Source organism: Stegostoma tigrinum, chromosome 35 (genome assembly GCF_030684315.1).
Source record: "Stegostoma tigrinum isolate sSteTig4 chromosome 35, sSteTig4.hap1, whole genome shotgun sequence".
Classification (NCBI taxonomy): domain Eukaryota; kingdom Metazoa; phylum Chordata; class Chondrichthyes; order Orectolobiformes; family Stegostomatidae; genus Stegostoma; species Stegostoma tigrinum.
The window spans coordinates 16,105,309-16,130,143 of NC_081388.1; the positions used below are offsets into that span (position 1 = coordinate 16,105,309).

At 42.5% G+C, this 24,835-nt stretch overlaps 1 protein-coding gene across 10 annotated transcripts in view; it reads right to left on the bottom strand.

The window, feature by feature from the left end:
- nfixb (nuclear factor I/Xb) overlaps positions 1 to 24,835 on the bottom strand; it is a 641,619-nt gene that overhangs the window by 526,508 nt on the left and 90,276 nt on the right. For all 10 annotated transcript variants that reach the window (XM_048522060.2, XM_048522059.2, XM_048522062.2 and 7 more), the window contains one exon: positions 24,250 to 24,781. In XM_048522060.2, coding sequence (XP_048378017.1) covers positions 24,250 to 24,781 — 532 coding nt within the window. The remainder of the gene's footprint in view (positions 1 to 24,249; positions 24,782 to 24,835) is intronic.

Here is a 24,835-nt window from a genome sequence, read left to right on the forward strand (position 1 = left end):
ATGGAACAGTGGGGCGTGGTTACTGTCGCACCGTTCCCTAAAATTCCACTCTCATGGCCTACCTTCCCTCCCACTTCCAATGTTTCTCTACCTGTGGGCACTGACCCAGGCTGTTCACCCCAGTAGTGAGGCCTACCCCCATTCTTTGCATATTGGAGTGCCAATGAGCCATGCTATCCTTGAACACAGCAGCCAAGCACGAGAGTGTCCTCATCTCCTTCCGTAATTTGCATTTAAATTGCGTCAAAATAGTCAAAAGGCTTTTCATGGGATTATCTGTTGAGCCACACACTTGAGGTGATTTCCAGGCAGGTGACCAAAATCTTGGTCAATGAAATGGGTTTTAGGAAGTGTCTTCAGGGAGGAGAAAGGGATGGGGAGAGGTTTGAGAGTGGGGGGAAATTCCAGATCCTAGTGGTGCAGCATGAAAACTAGCGGCTGGGGTGATGATGAAGGACATACCTGGAGGAATGCAGAAGCGCATGCGCTTTCCAGCAGAGGTCAGCAGACACCAACCAGGAACAGGATTTCCCCACCCTGATCCAGACCCTGGAGACGAAAGCACTCTCCCTGCTCTCTCAACTGACCTGTATGTGTTTGTGCATATGAACATTGTGCATATGCATCTGGTGTATGTATGAATGTGCATGTGGTGTATGTATGAGTCTGAGAGACAGTGTGCATCTTTGTGCATGTGTGAGAGAGACAGACTGTGTGCATTTCTTGCAGAAACTATTCCAGTGAGCACTTGTCATTTTTGTAAAGTTCCAACTAATTTGATTTAATTAACAATTCAAATTCAATCACTTATCATAGTATACATGGGACACCTGGCGTGTAGTCAATGCACCTCCCTGACATATGTCCTCTTCCCCACTTCATCCCAAAATCAAATAGGATGTCCCAACTGCATTGCTCCGTGGCCTATTCCACTCTATGTAACCTCTAGGAAAGACGTGGAGTGGGTAATGAAGTTGACTGCCATATCCTGTTCTAATACCTGCAACTCCGATCCATCCAAACACAGCTCAGTCAAGCTGTAGAGATAGTAGGAACCGCCGATGCTGGCGAATCTGAGATAACAAGGTGTACAGCTGGATGAACACAGCAGGCCAAGCAGCATCAGAGGAGCAGGAAAGCTGATGTTTCGGGCCTAGACCTTTCTACAGAAATGGGGGCAGGGAAGGGGATTCTGAAATAAATAGAGGTGGGGGGAGGCAGATGAAAGATAGATAAAGGAGCAGATAGGCAGAGAGGAGACGGCCAGGTCATAGAGGTGGGGATGGAGCCAGTAAAGGTGAATGTAGGTGAGGAGTTAGAGTAGAGGTTGGTCAGTCCAGGGAAGATGGACAGGTCAAGGGGGCAGGATGAGGTTGGTAGGTAGGAGGTAGGAGTGGGGCTTGAGGTGGGAGGAGTGGATAGGTGGGAGAAAGGACGGACAGGTTAGGGAGGCAGGGACGAGCTGGGCTGGTTTTGGGATGCGGTTGGGGGTGGGGAGATTTTGAAGCTTGTGGAGTCCACATTGATACCATTGGGCTGCAGGGTTCCCAAGCCAAATATGAGGTGCTGTTCTTGCAACTTTCGGGTGGCATCGTTGTGGCACTGGAGGAGGCCCAGGATGGACATGTCATCCAAGGAATGAGAGGGGGTGTTGAAGTGGTTCACAACTGGGAGGTGCAGTCGTTTGTCGCGAACCGAGCGTAGGTGTTCCACAAAGCGGTCTCCAAGCCTCCGCTTGGTTTCTCCGACATAGAGATGGCCACATTGTGATGTACTCATTTTGCTTCCCAATTGTAACATGATTGGATGTGTCTCATCTTAGATTTTATCAAACTTAATGAGGTAATTTGCTGTGCTTAGTCATACCCACTTCAGAGGTTTAAAATACTGACAGCAAACTGCTTCTCTGGGATCACCTATGCATGGGAGTGAAGAATGACCAAACCAAGCCAGAAGTAGCCAAGTCATTTCTCCAATGGTTAAACAAAACATTTAAGACCCTGGTAGGTACATAAGTACCTGAGAGGTCCCTGATCTGAAATGCCTGCCAGAAATAGGCAGGAATCGGGCCTACCTTTTCCAGCATTTCATGGCCTATTAAGCAGCTGTCCACAAAGCAAGGTTAGATGTGTTTGAATGGATTAACTGAAGAGATCAATCAGCTAGGATGTGCAGCAATGTGAAATAACTCCACAGAGGCTGGTATCCCATCACCATGTGGAGGCACTGATCCAGCTTCCTCAGAGCCAATTCACGGAGTCAGCAGAACCTCTGACACTCCTGTTCTTTTCTGTCAACGAGGGCTCCCTGATTAGACCAGATCAACAGCCCGAAATAAGGAACTCATATTCTATGAGTCCAAACACCTCAAACCCCAACCCCATCTCGTACCTACTAGCCTCATCCCACCCCCTTGACCTGTCTGTCCTTCCTGGTCTGACCTATCCCCTCCCTAATTCCCCACCTACACTCAGCTTTACTGGCTCCACCCCCACTTCTTTGACCTGTGTCTTCTCTCCTCCTATCTTCTCCTTTATCCATCTTCTATCCGCCTTCCCCTTTCTCCCTATTTATTTCAGAACCCCCTTCCCCTCCCCCATTTCTGAAGAAGGGTCCAGCTGGCTGACCTTGTTGCAATCACCACACAGTGTTTCTTTCCCACACCCCAACTACCCTAGAACATTCCTCTCCAACCCGCCACATCACTAGCTTCCTACCCTCCAGATCTACAGCTCCCAAAAAGCCCAATGTTGACAGTGGCCAAGCAGCTCTCCCACTGTCCTCTCACCCACCCTCTCACCTTTGGGCCACTGCCTCATCAGCACACCTCTGGGCTATAAACCAGCTACAACCCAGCTGCAGGTTGAGATGAAATAGAGGCAGCTATCTCATCCAGATTAGTGATATATCAGCTGGAGGTCTCCACTTCAGTGTGTGTTACATAGTTCCTTTCCACCCCAGTGTGAGTCATGTGGTACAATATCATGCCTGTGCCAGTCACATTGTACAACAGCACACCAGCGTGAGTCACATGATTCAATATCACTCCAGTGCGAGTCACATGGTACCATATCACCCAGTGTGGGTCACATGCTACAATATCGGTCACATGATAGAATGTAACGTCATTGTGGGCCACATGGTTCAATATCACTCCCAAAGTGAATCAGATTAAACAACATCACTCCTGTGTAAGTTATACGATACAATATCACCCCAGTGCAAGTCACATAATACAATGCCACTCCAGTGTGGGTTACATGATACAAAATCACCCACTGTGCATCACATTGTACAATTTCCTACCAATAGTGGGTCTAGTACAATATCACTGTAGTGAGTCAAGGTCCAGTATTGCTGCACAGCACTAATGACAGGATATTGTTCTTCCTTCCCATTTAGAGTGATTGAAACTGACTCAGCACGAGACTTTGCCGACATGTGTACATGCCGGTTTTCGGAACACAGACTCCCTGTGCGTACAAATACTGCCCGAAACATTGTCATGAAATGTGAACAGGCAGCGTGGGCTGAGGTAATGTTGCTCAGAATAACCAACAGTCCAACACCAGGAAACAACAAAACCGATGAACAACAGAAAAGTTTAAGCAATAGCTCGGAACAACAAATAGGTTGGCTGGCTCACCACGCACATCGAATAGAATTACTGTGTGCTTCAAAACTAATGTCTTTCAGCAAGATTTGCAGATTTCGAAAGCAGTTCTGTCCAGACTTCGGTATCTCACTTTCCTCCAATAACTTCTTGTATCTTACGTAGCACCTTCATGGAGTAAAAACACCTCAAGACACTTCACGAAGCGTTATCAAACACGTTTTGACACCGTGCCGCTCTCCGAGATCTGTAAACTCCTCCTCGTGTGAACTATTGTTCATCCCCTATTTCATCGCTCCGCTACTGGTGACCATGCCGTCAACTGTGGGCCCCAAGCTATGGAATTTCCTCCCTGAAAGTAGCTGACTCTACATCCCACTCTTCGCCTGTAAGACGCTCCTTCTGCTTTGATCAAATTTTTGTTCATCTGTCCAATAATCCAATGTAGCTCTGAGTTCCATTCGGTCCAGCAAACGCTCGTGTGAAGCACCTTGAGGTGCGAAACGCATTATCCAGACTCAAACTGTTGTTTGCCTGAACGGCTGGACTTTTGCAATGTTTTGTGAGGTCGTTGCCGCACCCCAGCAAACCAGTGCAAAGAATGCAGAAGACTCTCAGAGACCTCACTCTGCTGAACAAATCGACATTTTCGTCACACTTGAACCCAACTCCCCAACAGCAAATCAGAGTCACAGCTTCGAGGCCAAAATAATCAGATGCAAAGCTAAATTGCAGGTTGCTATTCAAACAAACAGGCCTGCAGAGCTCTAATCTCAAAGTCAGCACTGCGGTGTGTGTTCGTGTGCATCCATAAATCTCCACGTCCGTGTGAGCGAATGAGTGTTTGTAAAAGTATATGTGTGTACATGTCCATATGTGTATGTATGGGTAAATGTGTGCATGTGCTTGTATTTGCACTGTGCATGTCTACGGGCACGTTCATATTGGGAATATATGTGCGCGCTGCAAATCTGTGTGCACAAACGTGTGCCTGCACATTTGTGTGAATGTGCTTGTGTGTACACATGTATCCATGCGTGCATGCAATTGTGAACATAGGTGCTTATGAATGAGTGGGTGTACATATGTGTGTGTAGGTGTGTGCATGAACGTGAGTGTATGTGCATGTGAATCTGTGTGTGTGCATGCATGTATGTGTGTGTGCATATGTGTGTATGAATGTGTAAATGTATGTGGATATGTATGCATATTAATGGGTGTGTATGTATGCATATGCATGCACACCTGCAAGGGTGAGAGTGCATTTAAGTGTACGTGTGCATGTGCATGTTGTGTTTATCTGGAATTTTACCACACAGTATTTCCTTACACTGCTGGGTTTAGCTGCCAGGATGACCGGACCTCATTGAGACCTTTCTGTTTGCCCTTTCTTCGGGAAATGTTTGAGCTTCCTCATTGTCCCCACATCCCACCAACTCCCAACACTCCCACTTCCTCCATCCCTACAAGACCCCCATTAGAGAGGCCAAGCTCACCACACTGCACAATTCAGCAGCGCTCCTTCTGATTTGCCTCATTTGTAACCCTGGAATTTTGCACAGGGATGGAAGTCAGGTTACATTTCCTGGTTGAAATGTTGCTGGCGTAAAAATTTAATTAAAAAGTACTTAAACAGTGCACTGGTTCAGTGCACCACCCGCTATCATATGCTCATGGAACGCAGAGGTATCAGCTTTCATCCCCAACCTGTGTTCACTGAGCTGTACCAGTTTACAGTCCAGGAATGCCATGAATTTGAAATTCTTCATATCTCACATACAGACTTTGCCTACCTCAGTAACCTCCTCCAACTCAACAACCCTCTAAGATCTATGTACTTCCTCCAACTCTGACCTCCAGAGCATCACCTAGTTTTATTGCACCACTGGTGCCCTATGCCTTCAACTGCCTAGAGTTCTATAGCTCCTACAAACCATGTCTCTCTCTTCTGCTCTCGCACACACCCCCTCTCCCAATGCAATGTTTTCTGTCTATCTGCTTTGAGAAGCACCCTAAAAAACCTGCCAATTTCACCTTCCTTTGGGTCATTTCATCAGTGCTGACGTATGCCACTGTCAGGTTTCATTTGAAAATACCTTGGGATGCTTTATTCTGCAAAAGGTATTACATAAATAAGTTGTTGCTGTGTTATTTGACCTCATACAGGATAGAGGTTGGGAGTGCTGACTTGCTCCAACAGATCTTAACCAGAGAGGTGAGAAGAACGAACTGGTCAAGGTGGTTGTTCCTTATTTCACTCCAGTCTGCACTTGCTGGCGAGGAGGTATGTTTGCCACAGCTAGTGTAAAGTAGCGGTAAGCATATAATCTGATCCTGTTTACTCATTCACAAATAGCCAAGCAAGTGAGAAGAACAGACAGCATTTATATGGTAACCTGAGTGGTGACCAATAGGCTGGCTTTTAAAGAATTAGCTTCAACTGCGATGGTGGGATTCAAACTTTTTTTTAAATTCAGTCACACATTGGCTAGGCTGGTATTTATTGTCCATCCCTAATTGTCTAGAGGGTAGTTAAAAGTCAACCCCATTGTTGTGGGTCTAGAGACAGATATATGCCAGACCAGGTTAGGATGGCAGATTTCTCTTCCCTAAAGGGCATAAGTGAACAAGATCGGTGTTTCCTGACAAGCAACAATGGTTTCATGCTCATTGTTAGGCTGTTAATTCCACATTTATCTTTATTAAATTCAAATTCCACCATTTGCAGTGTGGGATTCAAACCTGTGTCCCCAGAACATTACCTAGGTATCTACATTAATAGTCAAGCAATAACAGCTCGAGACTATTGCCTACCTTCTTGAATATTCATCAGCCCAGTGTCATTAACACCATGAGTCTACTTCCTCCCAAACACATTGGCAAGTTGTGGAGACAACATTTTGATTCCCTTAGTTACGGACGGTCTCAGAGAGTGCCCCTAAGGAGTAACCACACAGTTCTGTAGAAACCGACACATTAGGAACAAACCCACTCATTCCAGGTATGAATCTCCTCTGAACTATCTACAGGATGCTGTCTTCACATGACAGACTGGTTCAATTTTGCTGATTAAACTAACATTGCTAGCTCTGGAACAACAATCTACATTCTGGAGATTCTGTCACATGACCTCAATTTCTTGATTACAACCATACCCCTGCTCCCATACTCTCATTTATCCCTCACAACCACTCAGAAAATCAATAAACTCTTCATTATCCGATTAGATTGTTCCACTATCAGCCAACAATTTATTCCGACTTTGCACTTTTTTAAAATAAACAAGAAGAATGAATTAATTTATTTTAAACAAACCCAATTTCCTTTTATAGTCCTAATATTGTTTTGACGATAGGAATTTGAGTATAGGAACAAAGATATCTGGAAAAGGTTTACCAAAACTGATTCCTGGGATAGCAAGACTGAGTCAGTTACGATTGTGTTCAGTGGAGTTTAGGAGAATGAGGGGGAATCTCATTAAAACCTATAAAATCCTAACAGGACTAGACAGATTAAACACAGGAAGGATGTTCCTGATGGTGGGGAGGTCCAGAATCAAAGGTCACAGTTTAAGGATAAGGGGTAAACCACTTAGGACTGAGATAAGGAGATATTTCCTTAACCAGAGAGCGGTGAGCCTGTGGAATTTGTGACCACAGAAAGTAGTTGAGACCAAAGCATTGTGTTTTCACAAAACAGATAGAAATAGCTCTTGTGGCTAAATGGATAAAGGGGAGGAGCATGAGTGGGGTTTTGAGCTTGACGATCAGCCATGAATACATTGGTTGGTGGAGCAGTCTCAAGAGGTCAAATGGCCTACTCATGCTCTCACCTTGTATGGTTTGGGTATCATTTTCTTTGTCTTGGACCTTACAGTCTGATCCTGGGGAGACTCCCGAACATTCCTGTCAATGGGATTTTGAAGTTAAAAGAAATGAAGGGGCATGGTGTACTGCAGGAAAATGGACTGGGCGGGGTGGGGAGCATGGGATGTGGGAGAGGTTTGCGGATGATGAGCCATGATCTGTTGGATAGCAGGATATGAATGGTCCACTCTGGCTCCTACATCTTATGTTCCTAACTCATCCAGAGGACAACTGAGTGATGTGGCTACTGTCCACACTGCCTCATTCACATAGGTTACTCAAGCAGGAGGGTGTCACTGTTTGAGACCACCTTCACACAGCAGAATCAGAACTCTCGATGGAAAAGTGGAAAATCAGAGAGCCCCAGGAAATGCAGTCATAGAGGCTACACAGAGAAACACAGGCTTAAGTGTACTCTGAGGGTGTAGCCCACACTGGGGTCCAGCCAGTGTCGATAAACCACTCAGGGTTAAGAAAACATTTCCACATCAGCAAAACAAGACTTTACACAGAGTTCATATTCCTGCAGGAACATTCCACGCTATCAAAGAACCCTTTTCATTCACTATCTTTTTTTTGTTTGGCTTTGGTGGGTTTTCTTTTCAGTACATAAACAGTTCAAAATGTGTAAAAATATGGAAATATTTTAAAACCCATTCTGTCATTTTGGTAAATTGCTGACAGATGTTGAATCTCCCCCCTCGGCCTTTCTTCACCACTGTCCAATGTGGATTGGGGTTTCCAGGGCAACAGTCGTGCCAGAACGAAGGGGGGCGTGTGTTGCTGCTGCCAATCGGAAAGTGCGCCCCCCGAGACTGCCTCCCCTCCATCCCTGTCTCCTGGCCCAATGCAATCTCTTCGTCGGTTCAAAATGGGCCTAGTTGATAGTTCAGAATATGGTTACAATACTGATTTGTGCCCAGACTAAAAGGTCCTTGATAATGCATGCATTATGCACCAGTCCCACCACAAACGATAATTCCTCCCAGGCATTTTGGTCACACGTCATTCTCAGACGCAGAACTTGGCAATAGGTCATTCACCCTTGCAGCCTGCTATGCTCTTCAGTATGATCATAGCTGATCATCTATCTGGATGCTATATTCTGGCTTTCTCCCTATGCCTTTTATTCATTTAAAGTCTAAAAGTTTATCTCTTTCTTGAATGTATGAGTATATTCCTTCACTGGGGTATAAATTATTCCATTACCAACATGGTTTGCCAGGGTTTCAAGTATGCCAATGCAGCCTGGCTCAGTTACCAACCCCTCCCAATGCCAACACAGCCTGTTCCAACACTCCACCACACAGACATATCCAATCTTAGCGTCCTTTACCTACCACACTGGCCCAATCTAATCCAGTTACCATTCCTTACAACCACCCAGGATGCATATTTACTTAGCTAACCAAACTGATAAATTCGTTTCCATGAGGACAAGTTGAGTTCCATCAATGATCATGACGTCCTGCGAGTTTGACATCGCAATGCAAGCTGTATCATCACAATTCCCATCTCATTCTGAGAAATACATTTCACAAGATGCAAGCACAAATGTCAATGTTATCATTCCATTTCACTTTGTGTTTCTTGGCACGCCTGTTCAAACAAGTCAGCCTCTTCCACCGTCTTCTTCTGAAGGCGCCGACTGCTGTTGAGGGACAGTTCAATGGGGACCTCATGTCTCTTGCCACATGACTACTCTTGAGTTAAACACCAGAAATCTGAACTAAAAACAAATCAGAGTCTCAATTTCCTCTCCCTTTCACCCATCCATCACCCGACACCTGTCAAGAATAGAGTCTGCAAGATGGTGCCATCCCTCCTTCATTGAATGTTGCTGCCCACTGCCTTTTTAACCCCTGATTCTCAAACATGCTGGGAAGATTAGCAGCAAGACAGAGGCCAAAGTGAGTGATCTTCAAGCTAAGCTGGGAGGGACCCTGAGATGCACTTGCCTCACTCCAAAAACCCCACTGAACTTCCCCATGTAACTGTGCACAATTTTAGACACCACAACATTACCTCACCTAGATGTATCTGAAGGTACCCATATTCCTATCACCATATTCAAAGAGGCTCAAAGCCAGGCTGACAAAGTAGGTCTGATGTTACTGCCTGGTGACCACAGTCAGAGATCATCAGGTAATTAGCAAACTGCTTTTGTGGGAGCTTGCTATGCATACATTGACCACTGTGTTTCCCACCATCATGACATTTCAGAAGGCACTTAATGGTGAAATGTTTTGGGAATGCACTGAGGTTGTCAGAAGGAGCTATATAAATGCAATTCCTTTCCCAGTGAAGTTGTAGATTGTTTCTGGAAACCTAGGCCCATGTCCCCAAATCACAGTTTTCTTGAATGAGGCCTGTAACCTCTGGCAACTTGTCCACCAGCATAGCCATAAACATTAGAGAAGAAGACAATATGAAGCACAGGAAAGAGTGCAAACAATCCTCTGATTTAAAAATAATTACAAAGAAAGAATCTGCAAATGCGCACACTCACATATATGCACACCATACACACAGACCACGCAGCACACACATACACAAACACACATGCACTCACCACACACACACACACACATGCACAGCAAAAAGACATATGCATGTACAGACAGTGCACTTAGCAACACACATACATACACACTACACATACATACACACACATGCATGTGTACATATGCACACATCCACATGTACATATACATGGATGCACATGCACACATACATGCAGATACACACATTTTCAAACATACCACATGCATATGCACATACACATACATAGGCATGCACACACATGCATACATGCATAGTAAAACACGGACACAACAAATATTCATGCACAAGCCAGTTCTTCAAATAGACTAGCCCAAATAGAGTCTATCATGTTACAGTTATAAACTTATACATAGATGCAAACAAACTGTCCCTGTGAAAGCAGTGACCCATGTGACTGCATGTGGTTACCACTCAAGCCAAGCTAGCTGATGCGATGTTTCTACAAATGATGTCCACTCATTACTTAAAAAATGGTGAGAAGAAGAAGGGCTGAGTTAGCCCCTAGGGCATGAGTTTGAATCCAGCCAAGTCCATTGAGCTGGAAGTCACCTCCCATTGCTGTGTTATTTCAGGTAAGGTTAGTTTGGACCATGTCAATCCAATTTCTGTTGGACAAGTTGTCCTCAATAAAAATATCCCAGGCAGAACTGGATTGGCACCCTTTCTTCCTCAAGGTTTACCAATAATGAAAATGAAAACACTATGTTAATGTAAAGACAATTCAGAAACGCCTTCATGAGACTGAATGTCCCATTGACTGTTAGGGAACATATATTTTGAGTTTGATCTGTACCCCAACTTCACAGCAGAAGAATCCTCATCTTGATGGACCCGGTCAATGTGCATTTTCCTTCATGGAAAGAAAGATTTAACTAAAGACTCATTATTCAATCCTTTGCTTCTCCAGAACCCATACAGTGGAGCTAGGTGCAACTTTTCACTCTTTGCTAATTCTACACTGTTTGGAATGTTCTGATCAAGGTTTGCTGATGTCTGACAGCTCGATCTTTGTTTACTTCATTGACAATTTCTGTCTTAATATTGTCCCAGTCCATTGACCATTGACTTTTCATTTTGGTTTACCAATGGAAATAAATCTTTTGAAAAAAGAAACATTTTGTCAAATATTTTTGTCTTGCACTCATCAGGAAAATTTACAAAAATGCCAAATTTCTAATGACCACAACAATTAACAACAAATTATTTTAAGATTTGCAATTTATCAAGAAAGAAACCTGTTGCTTCAGGGAAGTCCTGAGGACACCTTGATTTTTTTCTTAAATTACACCAATTTTCTTGAATATGCTTGCAACCACGTCACCATCAGATTCTCCAGCTACTGCTACTTGTGACGCAAAAGAAGAGGACTGTTTGCATGAGCATTACTGGAGACAAAGGAAATGAAAAGCTTTGGGCTAATTACTGACCAGTCACTGAAATTGTCAATCAACATGGCATTGTCGATCCAAGCAATAACAGAAGGAGTCCTTTCGGCCCATTGTGCCTGTTCTGGCTCTTTGGAGGAACTACTCAACAAAACTTAACTTCCTGATCATTCCCCATAGCTCTGCAATACATTAACCCCACCCCTTAATTATTTATTGAATTCTCCTTGAAAGTTCAGGCCACATAATTGAGATTGTTATAACTTGCTATGCATTTCATGTCTGCCCTTCTGGTTATTTTGCCAATGATCATATATCAGGCCCCCTGATTACTGACCTTGCATCTGGCTGAAGCTATTGCACTCCTTGTAATCTTTTGAAATCCCTCAGTCAAAACACAGAGTATTCCAGAAACTTGCCATGAAACATTTGCAAGCAAAGAGCAGTGAGTTCCATGCTAAGTGTAGAGGTTTGCAGGATTTGTGAAGCATTCTTTATTGACAAATACGTTATGCAGACCAGTGCCTGTGACAGTTGCCTCCTCAGGGGTACCATTAATGGCTTGAAGAAAGGGAAGTCCATGTGGCCAAATGAAGAACTGATCAAAAATAATCAACTGCTAAACTCGGTTTACCTACTTCACGGTGAGAGTCCAGTTCAATATGCCAGTTTGTCATAAAAATCAGCTAGCCCATTAGTCTAATCAACTTGAACTCCTTCACTGGCCTGAACATGACTAGATCCAAGAATAACTTAAGACTTTCATAGTTGACTTTGGCTCATGAACAAGTATCTAATTACTTCATCGTATGTAGAAATCAGTGAGCAACTCTATCCTAATTAGAGTAATTAAGGCCATGTAGTGCTTATTAAGTACTTATATAATTGAACTCCCCAAACAGATATGCAATTGCTATCATTTCTTTTCTTTTCCAAATTAATATTTTTATGCTCACTAAATGATAAGGTGTGTCAACTCTGAAGTATTTAGCACTTTTCCACAGGTGGACCCAACTTCAGTATAAAGAGCTCCCAGATCAGGCAGAGAACGGGTTCAACAGGCAGCTAAAAACCTTCTCATCCTTTCCTAACATATCTCCTGCTCAATCTCTGGACAGCGTCCCCTTCCAAATGTGTGCTCCCATTTCTCACCCTCTAAGAGCTGGAATACCTCTCAAAAGTCAACATGTGCTCAGATATTCACGTTTTGTACAATCAAAAACTCTGGGCTGTGACCCCCAGACACCAAGAGAATCAAGGGAATTTTATTCCGTGATGCTGGACCAAAATACAAAACCAGTTTATAAGATCAAAAATACAATGTTCCAGGATTATGGAAAGCAAAAGTAGGCCATTCAGCCCCTTGTGCCTTCCAATGTTTTTCTCAGTTATTTATGAATATGGACTGATTTGTGACCTAACTGCATATAGCCACATTTCCCCCAGATCTTTTAATACCATCAGTTATTCTATAAAATTCTATAAATCTCAAATTTTAAATTTGCCTAGCATCCAGAAAAACCCCAACTGCTCTTCTAAATGAGAAAGGTGAGACACTAATTCTTAGATTATATTGCAGTCTTAGGTTCTCCAACTAGCACAATTAGTTTATCTATTTGATCAGTTTTGTATAAGCTTTGATTAGATCTCCCCTTCCCCCGACCTTCCAAATATCAGTAAATGTAACTTTAGTTTGTGTAATTCTGTGTTTTAATTTAACCTTCAGAGTCCAGATTTTGAGTCATTGAGGCATGCAGCATGGAAACAGACCCTTCAGCCCAACTCATCCATGCCAACCAAGATTTTCAAACTTAACTAGTCCTATTTGCCTGTGTATGGCTCATATCCTTCTAAATTTTTCACATGCATGCACCCATCCAGATGTCTTTTAAATGCTGTAACTGTACCTTTCACTAGCAGTTCATCCCACATGTGAACCACTCTGTGAAAAAGTTGCCCTCAGGTGCCTTTTAAATCTTTCTCCTCTCACCTTAAAAATATGCCCTCTAGTTTTGAATTCCTCTTTACTATTCACCTTATCTACGCTCCTCATGATTTTATAAATCTCTATCAAGTCATCCCTCAATCTTTTACACTCCAGTGAAAAAAGCCTAGCCTATCCAGCCTCTCCTACTAACTTAAACCCTCCAGTCCTGGTAATGTCATTGTAAATCTCTTCTGCATCCTTTCAATTTAATAATATCCTTCTTATCAGTAAGTCACGCAAAAGCACTTGGTCACTGTGTATGATGATATGGAATCACGCATAAAATCTTTCACTTGAAACGTAACTAAACTAGATTGTTTCATTGTATTCTATCACAAAAATGGAAAGATTCACCCTTTCTCCAGCTTTCATTTAGTAGTTCTTTGTGTTAGCTATCAGAGAATTTTAAACTCTAAAGGCGTTGCACAAGCAAGGGGACCTGGGTGTACATGTGCTTAAATCATTGAAGGTGGCAGGATGGTTCTGTATGACTCTATGACAGGTTGAGAGAATGGTTAATAAAACATACAGTATCTTAGTCTTTATTAATAGAGGCAAAAGCAAGAAGTTTTTTCTAAACTAGTTATAAAACACTGATTCAACTTCAGTTACGGTATTGCATCCAGTTCTGGCTACCACAGTTTCACAGGGATGTAAAATACACGACAAACAATGCTTAAAAGGCTGAGGAGAATGCTTCCAACAATAAGGAACTTCAGCTATGTAGAAAAATCAGTGAAGTTTTCTTGTTTTCCTTGGAGAAGGGAAAGTTGAGACAAAATTTGATTGAGATTGTCAAATTTATGAGGGGTCTGGACAAAGCAAAGCTAGGGAGAAACATGCTGCTATTGGTGAAAAGATCAAGATTGAAAGGGCACAGATTTAAGATGATAGGTAAAAGAAACAATGGCAAATTAAAGAAAAGATTTTTCACAGTGAGTGGTTAGGATCTGGAATGCACAGCCCAAAAGTGTGATGGGGGCCATCCAGAGGGAAGTGTTCAGTATCTGAAAACGAAGAATGTGCAGAGCTATGGGGAGAAGGCCAGGGAGCGGGACTGAGTGAAGTGCTCCTTCAGACAGCCAGCACAGGCATGATGGCCTGAATGGGCTCCTTCTGTGCTGCAGGCAATCGAAGATTGTGTGCTATTATGAATTGACCTCTGGGAGTTTAATCATTTCTAATTCTGAACGTTACACAATATTGCAGCAATGTGTGGGCCCCAGAAGCAAGCATTCAACATCTGCCTTTCGTAAGTGTGATCGAGTGGACCTGAAAAGAGTTAGCAAATGTTTTCTCTTTTGTTCTTCACAGGTCCATGCTGTTCGCATTATATGTTGCAGTGTGAAACTATCATTTTGGAGTCAGATGAAAACACCTGTCATATCTCCTCAGCCACAAACCAAAAGCAATCTGCTCGTCCTTCCTGGTTTGGCCACTCAAATGTTCTCAGTGAGAAGATGAAGGCTATGTGGTCTAAGCCCCATTCCCTGATACTCAAACACTGAAGCAGGACTTCACACTCAGATGGGGATCAGAGCCAAATCCAAGGTCCGAAGGTTCAGTTCTAATGGTTCAAGGGGCTTCAGCATTCAAAGGATGCCACAGATTTCTCCCAATGTCATTCTCCACCTCCTCTCTCGATCCACACCATTAGGCACACATAAAGTGCTCACTTTTCTCATTGGTCTTTGTGAAAACCTGGTGACATGCCTGTCTGAATAACCACAGCCACTGCATTCCTGTATCATTCATTGCAGGCGAAGTGTATTGCGATATTGCTGAGATGTGACTAAATTGTAATGTAAGTCTTTAACTTGCTCTATTATTCATGTTCCTATGTATGTACAGGCAACCCTGGACTGAGAAAGACTTTCTAGTCCATCCAGGAAGCTTCATACAATTGCAACACGAACAACTCCTCAGGAGGCTAGAACTCCCCTCCGAAACCTCTCTGCCTCACTCACTTCCTCCTTTTTAAAAAAATACTCTGTGGTACCTATTTCTTTGACTGACTTTCATGTCTGAATACCCACTTCTGTGGATCGGAGTTTTGTATGATATGTTTTGGCGTATTCCATTGCATTAAATGTGCTACATAAATGCAAGTTATTGTCTCTTTTGCAGCATCACATTACTTTACATCATGCCTAACATCCACCATTCCAGTAGTGGCACAACATTAACAGGGGTATATCTATGAGAAAGTGTACAGCTTTGATAGCTAAACACTAATATCATGAGCAGGAAATAATGTGGATTCTAGAGATCTGTTCCACATGAACAATATCCCTCGTCAAGAATATTGCAGAATAGTGTCAGTGTTTGTTTTTTTTTGTGTGGCTGACACCCCATCACAGTCCACAAAAGGTCACTGGGCTTGAAACACTGACTCTGTTTCACTCCATAGATGCTGCCAGGCTTGCTCAATTTCTCCAACACTTTCTGCTGTTATTTTCCACAAAGGATTGGTCTCCCCATGCACTGAAGAGCAAGAAAAGATTAAAGATTTACAGTAAAAATGTTGATGCAACTTTTTCTACCCAAAGAATCCTTTCTCAAGATCAAAGGTGAGACCTACCGCCTTGAAGCAGGAGAAAGAATATTCACTGATAACCTACAGCAAGTGAACTGAAGCAGTTCAAAAAGGCAGCTCACCATCACCTTCTGAAGGACAACTAGGGACGGGCATTAAATGCCAGCTCAGCAGCGTCACCAAACTCCAACAAATGAACAAAAAGGAACTCCTTGCAACTTTATAATGCTCCCTTTTTGAGAATGCTTTTTTTCCCATTGCTGTTGCTTCCCTACACCCTCTTGATGTATCTTGCCCCCCACCCCAAGTATTTTTATTGCCTGGTGCTGTCCATTTAGCCTTTAGCTTTCAATTGCTGTTCTTAGTCCAGGCAATTGCATTTCAAAAGCATGCTCCTGAAATCCTTTTTTTAAAAATAGAATTATCCATCGCAGCCAAATGCAACACTGGTTGCTTCTATAGACATGTATAACAAAATATGTGATGCAAAGTATAATTTTCCATAACTTCCCCTTCACAGTGTCAGAAAATTCTGAAGATTTGGTCTATTCTAGTTTCTGACCTTTCTGATCCAAACCACAACACTCACTTCGTACAAATTCTGATATGAAAGGACTGGATTGAAAGGAAAGACGGGTTAATTTTCTGTTGTGTTTCTATTTTATGAAGATGGGACAATAGGCTTGCAGGCGCTATCACCCTACACGGCTTCCTGTCTTTGTTACACTCGCGCAACTTATTGGTACTCTCAAAACATTAGGATTTTCCGGAGTCTTATTTTAAATGGGAAATTGAATAAATAGTGTATTTAGCAAAAAATATTCCGGGTTTTCTCGAGGAGGGGGTGGGCAAAGGCTGCAAACGAGGAAAGAAGAAACATGAGGAAGAGATTGCAGATAGAAAAAGACTTGATTTGGCTGGTTATTTGGAACATAAAGCACAATAATCCAATGAAATAACCCAATTATAATGCAAAGCAGTTTAAAGGCTGGGGGGGGGGGGGAAGCGGAGGAATATATTGCAAAGCAACATGCCATTGGTATACCATTACATTTGAGCAATTTATTTGGTGTTAGACTAATGCAGAGGTTCAGGGACCAGGTGGACAGATACACTTTTTTTTGTCATCAACCAGCTCAGAGACGTTATTACACACCTCTGCAGTAGGTAGGATTTGAACCCGGGCATCTTGGTTGAGGACTGGGGACACCACCAGCGTGCCACAAGAGCCCCTAAATTGTTACACTGTATCTGGACAGCAAAATGGGTCTCAGGTGATGGTCAATCTAATGTCCAAAGTGGTTAAACCATCAGTACAATGTGCATACACTGGAAGTCACTCATACATTGTACAGACTGTGTTATGCACCAGTTTGTGCAATATGTTTACGGTTCATATTGGCAGTCTCTGTGGTCTGGTTACAATGCTGGGCATGGGTCACTTGTTTCATGATCTGAGGAACTGCAGTGTATCTCTTGTTCTAAGCTCTACACTGTAAAACTGCATTTTTCAGCATCGAGACTTCCTACATTTCACCTTCACCCAGCTTTCTAGATGAGGAGAGATTCATCAGGAATACTCTACTTTTGATAAAAGCAACAACACTTTGCTGCTCCAGGGCTGTCTGCCTGCAGTTGTCTTGCTGATGGCATGTGGGGTAAATGCCATTGGCAATCGTACTGCAAGCTGTCAGAATGGATCAACAGATGGGATGTTTTCCGATGGTGACGCCTGAAGGGCGTGAGTCAGTCAAAGTCCAACATCAACGTCAAGCAGTAACAAGGGACAATTATTGATTCCCATGTCATTCTACATCTGCCCTTCCCATATGCCAAAAAGCTACTAGAGGCATCTAATGGCAGGGTATCAAAGTTGCAGCGGGCTCACATATTTCTCTGAATGGGATATCTTGCATTCTTTCTACAATGCCCAGTTTGCAAAGGCAGACATTCAACAGGCAGTTCAACAGATGCCAGACTTTGGCCATGTTGCTGCCCAGCAAAGTTGAATCTGGATTTTTATTTTGGCTGGAACAACTACAGTGTGAACTGATGAAGATCAGACCTTCCTCTCTTCTCTGCCTCCATGTATTACTGAAAACCGGCTTGGATCAGTTTGGCCAGACTAGACCAGTTATGGCTCTAAGCTCTCAGGCCAGGCTGGAAGGAATGAGAGAAGTGATGGTAATTGAGGTGGTGGTGGTGGGGGGGGGGGGGGGGGGGGGGGAGAGGTGGTGGTGGAGGCTGCATTGTTGGAGGTTGGCCTCTTCCCATCCTGCTAAGCATTGATGTGAGAATCCTGCCAATGCTGTCCAGGAGGGCTTGAGTGATGACCAACTGGAAGGACAGGAGTTCTCCTACAGACTTCAACAATAATCTTCTGAAACCAAATCTAAAACCTGGGTAGCTCACTTGATAACTATTCAATGAATCCTCACGTTGCAAAGTCCTTCAATGGAGTTGAATGTGGGACTTAGGCCTGATACAACATAGAGAATAGAAAAAAGGAGCAGGAGTCAGCCATTCAGCCATTTAAGCCTGCTCCGCCATTCAATATGATCAAGGCTGATAATCCACTCAGAACCCTGTTCCCACTTTCTCTTCCATACCCTTTGATTACTGTAGTCCTAAGAACTGTACCTAACCCCTTCTCAAAAATACACAATGTTTTAGCCTCGACTGTTTTCTGTGGCAGAGAATTCCACAGGATAACCACCCTCTGGATGAAGAAATTTCTCATCTCAGTCCCAATGGTCTACCCCGTATCCTTAAACTGTCACCCTGGGCACTGGACTCTCCAGTCTCCAGAACATTGTTCCTGCATTTACCCTGTTTACATAGGTGTGAATGCTTCCTTTATAACTAAATGAAGCTGGTTTCATTTTTAAAAGAGACCGGTATCCTCTTAAACTGAAGCAATGAACAGAGAGCCTGCAAAGTCCTGAGCAGGATCCCAAAAAACACCCCAATATTTTGGAGTGGAATTCCCATTTGTTCCCAGACACCTCTTCAGTTACACACATTCAGGGGTATTGTTTCTGTCAAAAGATCTAAAGGTTGACCCTGAAGCCACCTTGTAGTGGAAATATCACTGAAATAATAATCCTGAGTCAGGCTATGGAGGCATCAGTCAAGGGACAACAGTTGAAATCCCACCATGGAAGAAGAGCTAGCCTAGGGACAACCATGTAACCAATGCCCATTTGGATTACTAATGGCCTTTATGTCCCAGGACATTCCCTCCTCTTCACCGTCTCTTCACCTTCCTACTTCTATCCCAGTGGGCCTTAATCATCCTGAGGCACAACTGAATGGGCGCCACCCATCCAGTAACACTTTGCTCAAATATGCATATGTAATTCTGGCAAACAAAGGTCAAACAGGCAATTTTACCAGGCAGGCATGGAGGCGGTTGTAATCCAGTCCCTGCCTCTGGGCCAGAAGGTTCAGGTGAAAGTCCTACCAGAAATACTCATAACATATCTGGATTCAAAGTATTTCTTAGGAGGGCATGACAGAGCTAAGCCAACTCACACTTGTGGGGAGTGCATAGTCACTTGAACCCCTTCAGTTTTGTTTTCTCCCTCTCTGACTTTGGACAATGAAGTGATCTGCGACGCCCCCTACTGCCTGCCTTGACACAGTGCTTTAAGCGGCTGACATGGGCACCATTACCCCTGAGGCAGTAAGGGAAGGCATGCTTCAGCTCCATCAAGTCTTTACTCAGAACTTCCCTGAACTCAACACCTTGGTTGTGACAACAACGAGTACAGCCAAGGGACACTTGGCCTCATGGCCAAGACTATTGACATCTTGCGTGACACACAAACCCTAAGTCAATTGCTAGCACCATGATCACCTAAAATGCCAGCAAATCCAAAGCAAAACTGATCCAGAAACAAATACTATTTTGCACCACAAAACACCAAATGATTTTCTCTCAACAGGGAAGCTAAATATGTCATACTCTAAACATATATAATACATTTACTTATCAATGGAAAGACATTGTAAATATATACATTAATGTTTATATATATTTACAAAAGCAGAAAGCAGGTACAAAAAGTTAGTTGGAAATAAAATATGCAAATAAATAAAATCTTTTAGCTCTTAGTGTATTTAATAATGAGATTTTTTACTATTTGTGGACAGTGAACAGATGCTGCATCCTCAGGCAGGAGGATTTCAGAATTACAAGACTTGAGAATCAGAATTGCTGTGTCAATCAGTAATCACTGGATGGTATTAATACACTCAGAACAGGTACAGACTGACAGTGAGTAGTCCACCAGTGAGAAAAGTGATCAGTGTATAAGAAGTGTATCAGAGATGAGCCAACCAGTGTTTCTTTAGTCCTCCTTCGGCTTCACAGTTGTTCATTCCAATTTTTAATAATTAGTTTTGCCCCAAACTTCTAAAAACCAAAAGAACTGCAGATGCTGCAAATCAGGAACAAAAACAAAGTTGCCGGAAAAGCTCAGCAGGTCTGGTAGGATCTGTGGAGGAGAAAACAGAGTTAATGTTTTGGGTCTGGTGATCCTTTCTTACTTTGTTTTTGCCCCAAACTTATTCTGGACAGAGAAAAGTTGTTCATGTCAAGGAAACTTGATTTTGGGGAAGGAATGGCGGGTGTCAAATGAGGGGGTAGGAGGTGTAAGTTCTATATCTTACCAGCCCTGAGTTTAATCAATGGACATAAGACAGTGGACCAAAAATGACAAATTTTCAATAACATATTTTAAGATGTGCAGGCACAGCAACATTGTCCAGCAATCCAAATTTCTCTCCTTAATTCTTCAACAGCCCAATCTCTCTCAGTAAAGTGCTCATGTCTTAGCCACTATGTAACAAAGGTGATCAGAAAGAGCACAAGTGATCCATTCCTGATCCTAATTGATACATTTGCATGATCAACACTGTGCATGTTGTAGGTAATTCAATATCCCAACTACGCCTCTTTTTCTTGACTTTTGTAAATGGTTGACCTTCCTGCATTACCACCCAACATAAAAGGTATGTTTTCTTCTTTCTGCCTGCCTAACAATTATTGCATTTCAAGCAATACAGAGCACATTGAGATTTTTCAGAGAAATAAGCTACTGGATAACTGTGATTTTCTTGTGTGTATATGATAATATGTTTGTTCCTGTTTCATTGCTCACCTGAATGTGCTATATGTCAAACTCTGTGATGAGAGGAAGACAAACACTGATGAGGCAGTTCTTCATTAAAATTCCATTTATTACCCTAGCCAATTGGGAAAACTGGCAATAGGACCAAGGTCGCAAGTACAGACTGCTGCCAAAGTTGAAGAGAGTTAGGGCGCAGGGAACTAAACAGATGACAGGTCAAAGCCTGAGGGGTGCAGGATTAAATGCAATAATAGCACTGCTGATGAGGTGTAAGGACAAGCTCCTTCCCATTCCATCCTATGGAAACAAAATCAGCGCTAACAAATCCAGCTTCAGGTCAGAATACAGCCCTACTTAATGTGGTCTGAGTTATCAAAGGGACGGAGTTTAAAAGAAACCAGAAAAATTGGACTTGGTTGTTTCTTTTCTTTCTCTAGTGTTGCCACATGTTTTATGGAGCTAGTGCTACTTCTTATCAGTCCAAGTGGAGAATAATGCCCAGTCACACCATTTTAGCAACAGCTCCAGTGAAGTGAAAATGGCAGGACCAAACAAACCAGCAATTTGCTTTGCAGGCACATAAACTCAATATCTTAGACATTATACCATGACAGGCATTCATAATTCACATTGCCTAAATCTCAGATGCACACATTTGTACAGAATATATATCGAAATTGACGCACCTCCAAAATCAAGTAATTTGTATGAAGTATTCTGAATCCTTCAGTATGACAGGTGTTAAAACGTTACTCAAAGTCATTATATTATCTGTTTTGAAACTTGAATGGATTGGCATTTTCAAATACATAACAACTAAAATAAAGTTTGCAAATTTGGTTTGGACATTGCCTTGCAAGTCCTAATCATTAAACCTTACTTTTTGAACAAGACAATCTCAGTAAGACAGGATGCAATCTCAACATAAAATTCTCATCATTTCAGTCATGCCAAGATGCATGCAAATAGAATAGGATCATTTTATACTTTTTGCTCATCAATATAATCGAATGCTGATGTGGTTCTACTTAGTGTAGGTTGAAGTCTATTTGCGGCCTGGCCGATTGGCAGTAAAGTAGAGATGAACAGAAAGAAAATAGATCATGTGTTGTACCTTCTCTGTCAACTCATTTAAAATAACGTACAAAACATATGTTTCTTTCCCTCTGAATGAATCTTGCACACCAACCTTTACAGTCGAAGTCTGGAGATCAGGTCATTTTCTTGCATAAAACACGATCCTGGTTATCATATTAACCTGGCTAGCAATATTGTACAATTCAAATATTTACAACCTGTGCAAGTCAGGGTTTGACTGAGGGGATGGTAGGGGGAGATGAGTGAGAATTTTCTCTTTAAAAATGAATGTGGCATTTTAGCTGTGCCCGCATTGTACTGCCGGGCAGGACTTGGCACTGTCCCATTTCAACAGGACGATTATGTTCAAGCCCGGGCATAGCTATCCCATTTCCGTTGCTGGATTGAGCTAACAGGGGGCTGGTCTATAGTGGGAGAATCAAGGATTACATACCAGGGCTTCCCAAATAAAACCAAATTCCTCTTTTCAATTCTCAACAACTTCCAACACTGACCAACAAAACCCTCCCATCTGTAACATGTAGCTCACTTCTCAGATCCAAAAAAATTATTGTACCAATTTAAGACAATATACAATCAGTGATGTGCTCAAATACATAAAGTTCAGAACTTCACAAATTTTAAGACAGCTCTCCAATGCACTTAACTCAGGTGTCACAATGTGTAACTAAATACAATGAGATTATATTTGACACTTCTTCAAATGGACTTACAGGATTTTGCCAGTTGTTAGGACAGTTAAATTATTCTTGCCATTTTCACATGCAAATGACTGCATAAATATAGGGTGCTACTTTTAAATTCCCAGCACCAATTATAAGTTGCGGCACATGCTCAGTAGAGTAAATTTGTACATGCATTCTCATAATTAAGTGACATGACACACAACAGTAAGAATTCATCTCATGTTAGAGATGAAGTACAGTGCAAAATTGGACAATGTACATCTCATTGTTACAGGATGCAAACAAAACGTTTACTTTTATTCTACTGCCATGGCACTCTTTATATCTCCCAGCAGCCTACGGTCACAGCAATACTGCACTCACATCTGCATTCTGTTTGGGAGTGTGAGGTTTAATTTTAAATTCCAAATCCTGATACCAGCTTGACTGTCTCCCTGATTGAATTCAGCCAGAGAGCTTGGCTCCTCAGCTCAACCGAAGATGTTGGAAGCCGTCGGTAGCTTGGTTTAAGTGGCCTACATTTTGGAAACGTCAGCTCAGCCCAGTCAGTCTGATTCACAGCTCTGATTGCAGAAACTGAGGGCAGTCAGAGAGTGACAGACAAGTGCATTGTTGGGCAAACTTCGGAGGAAGACAGGGAATGGAGAGGAGGTACGGGTGCTAAGAAGTAAAACACAAGTCCTGTGTGGGAATTCAGACTGGGTTAAAGATACAAAGAAAAGATAATACAGTTGGCACTTCACAAACGGGATACAAAATAAACTAGCGAGCCTTCAACTACTCAAATTTAGTTTAATTATATGGATTGTTTTTGAGTCCCTCCACCCTCTCATAGCTTTTACTGCAACATTTAAATTATTTTTTCTTAAATAGATTAAATCATATTCCTGCCAACTGTATTCACTTTAAAGATTCATATCTCTACAGATTGGAAACAATTTGGATTTAATTTGTTAACTTTTTTCCATTTGCAATTGTCCTTATGTTGAAAGACAGTTGACAGAAACAAATTTGTTTTACGATTAAATTTTTGTCAAGACAGTAAGTTATGGCTGAATGCATCAAATAAAAGCAAATATAGGAATGTATCAAAGGATCCACACAATGGATTAAATATAATGCTCAATGTCTGAAACAAATGGCAACAGTTCAATATTTTTCTCTTCATTTTAGCACTTAAAATTAATCATTTATTTTAACAAGATTTGGAACTTTATATGTGTCCACCTCACCTTAGCTTAAACAAACGTTGTTTCTCTTCACAGGGAAATTTAAAGTGCAAGCTGTTCAAAAACAGAGCTACAAACTGACCGCACGCAACCAAGGGCCCGTCAGACAGAGCAAGGCATGTAAACAATTAAGCAAATGTGCAACTTACCTGGGTTGTGTACAAAATAGGCCAAATATAAGTCAAGTTCCTTTACAGAAACTCCAATGTGGTGTGGCTGGACGCACAGGCCTTGGTTACTGCACTGAGGTGATTTGACCAGGCGTTCACCATCAGTACTTTCTAAGGGAGTCCCTTTGAACAATATGACCATTACCAGGTCTAACCTCCAGACCTTGTCTGCCTGCCTCAAGCAGTCGATCCGCCGAATCTTGCCTTTCTGGTCGGGATTAGAAAGGACGCAGCAAGGAGCCTTCTTGCCCGTAATGGTCAGCACGAAATCCTCCCGGAATTCAGGCCGGATATCTTTACGCAGTTTTGCCAAGAGCCGAGACGCCCACTTCTGTTTGATTTCAGGCTTCTCTCCAAGGAGCTCATCCTTGACCACCCTCTCTTCGTCCTTGGACATGCGTTTCTCATGCTTTTTAAAGTATTTGCGCTTGCGAGCCTGCAGATTGAACCATGTGTAGGAGAAAGCACGGACATGAGGGAGAAGTGCTTCGATAAAGGGATGAAATTCATCCTGTTGGCGGGAGAGGGGAAGAGGTGGTTGAGGGTAGAGAAGGAGACAAAGGAG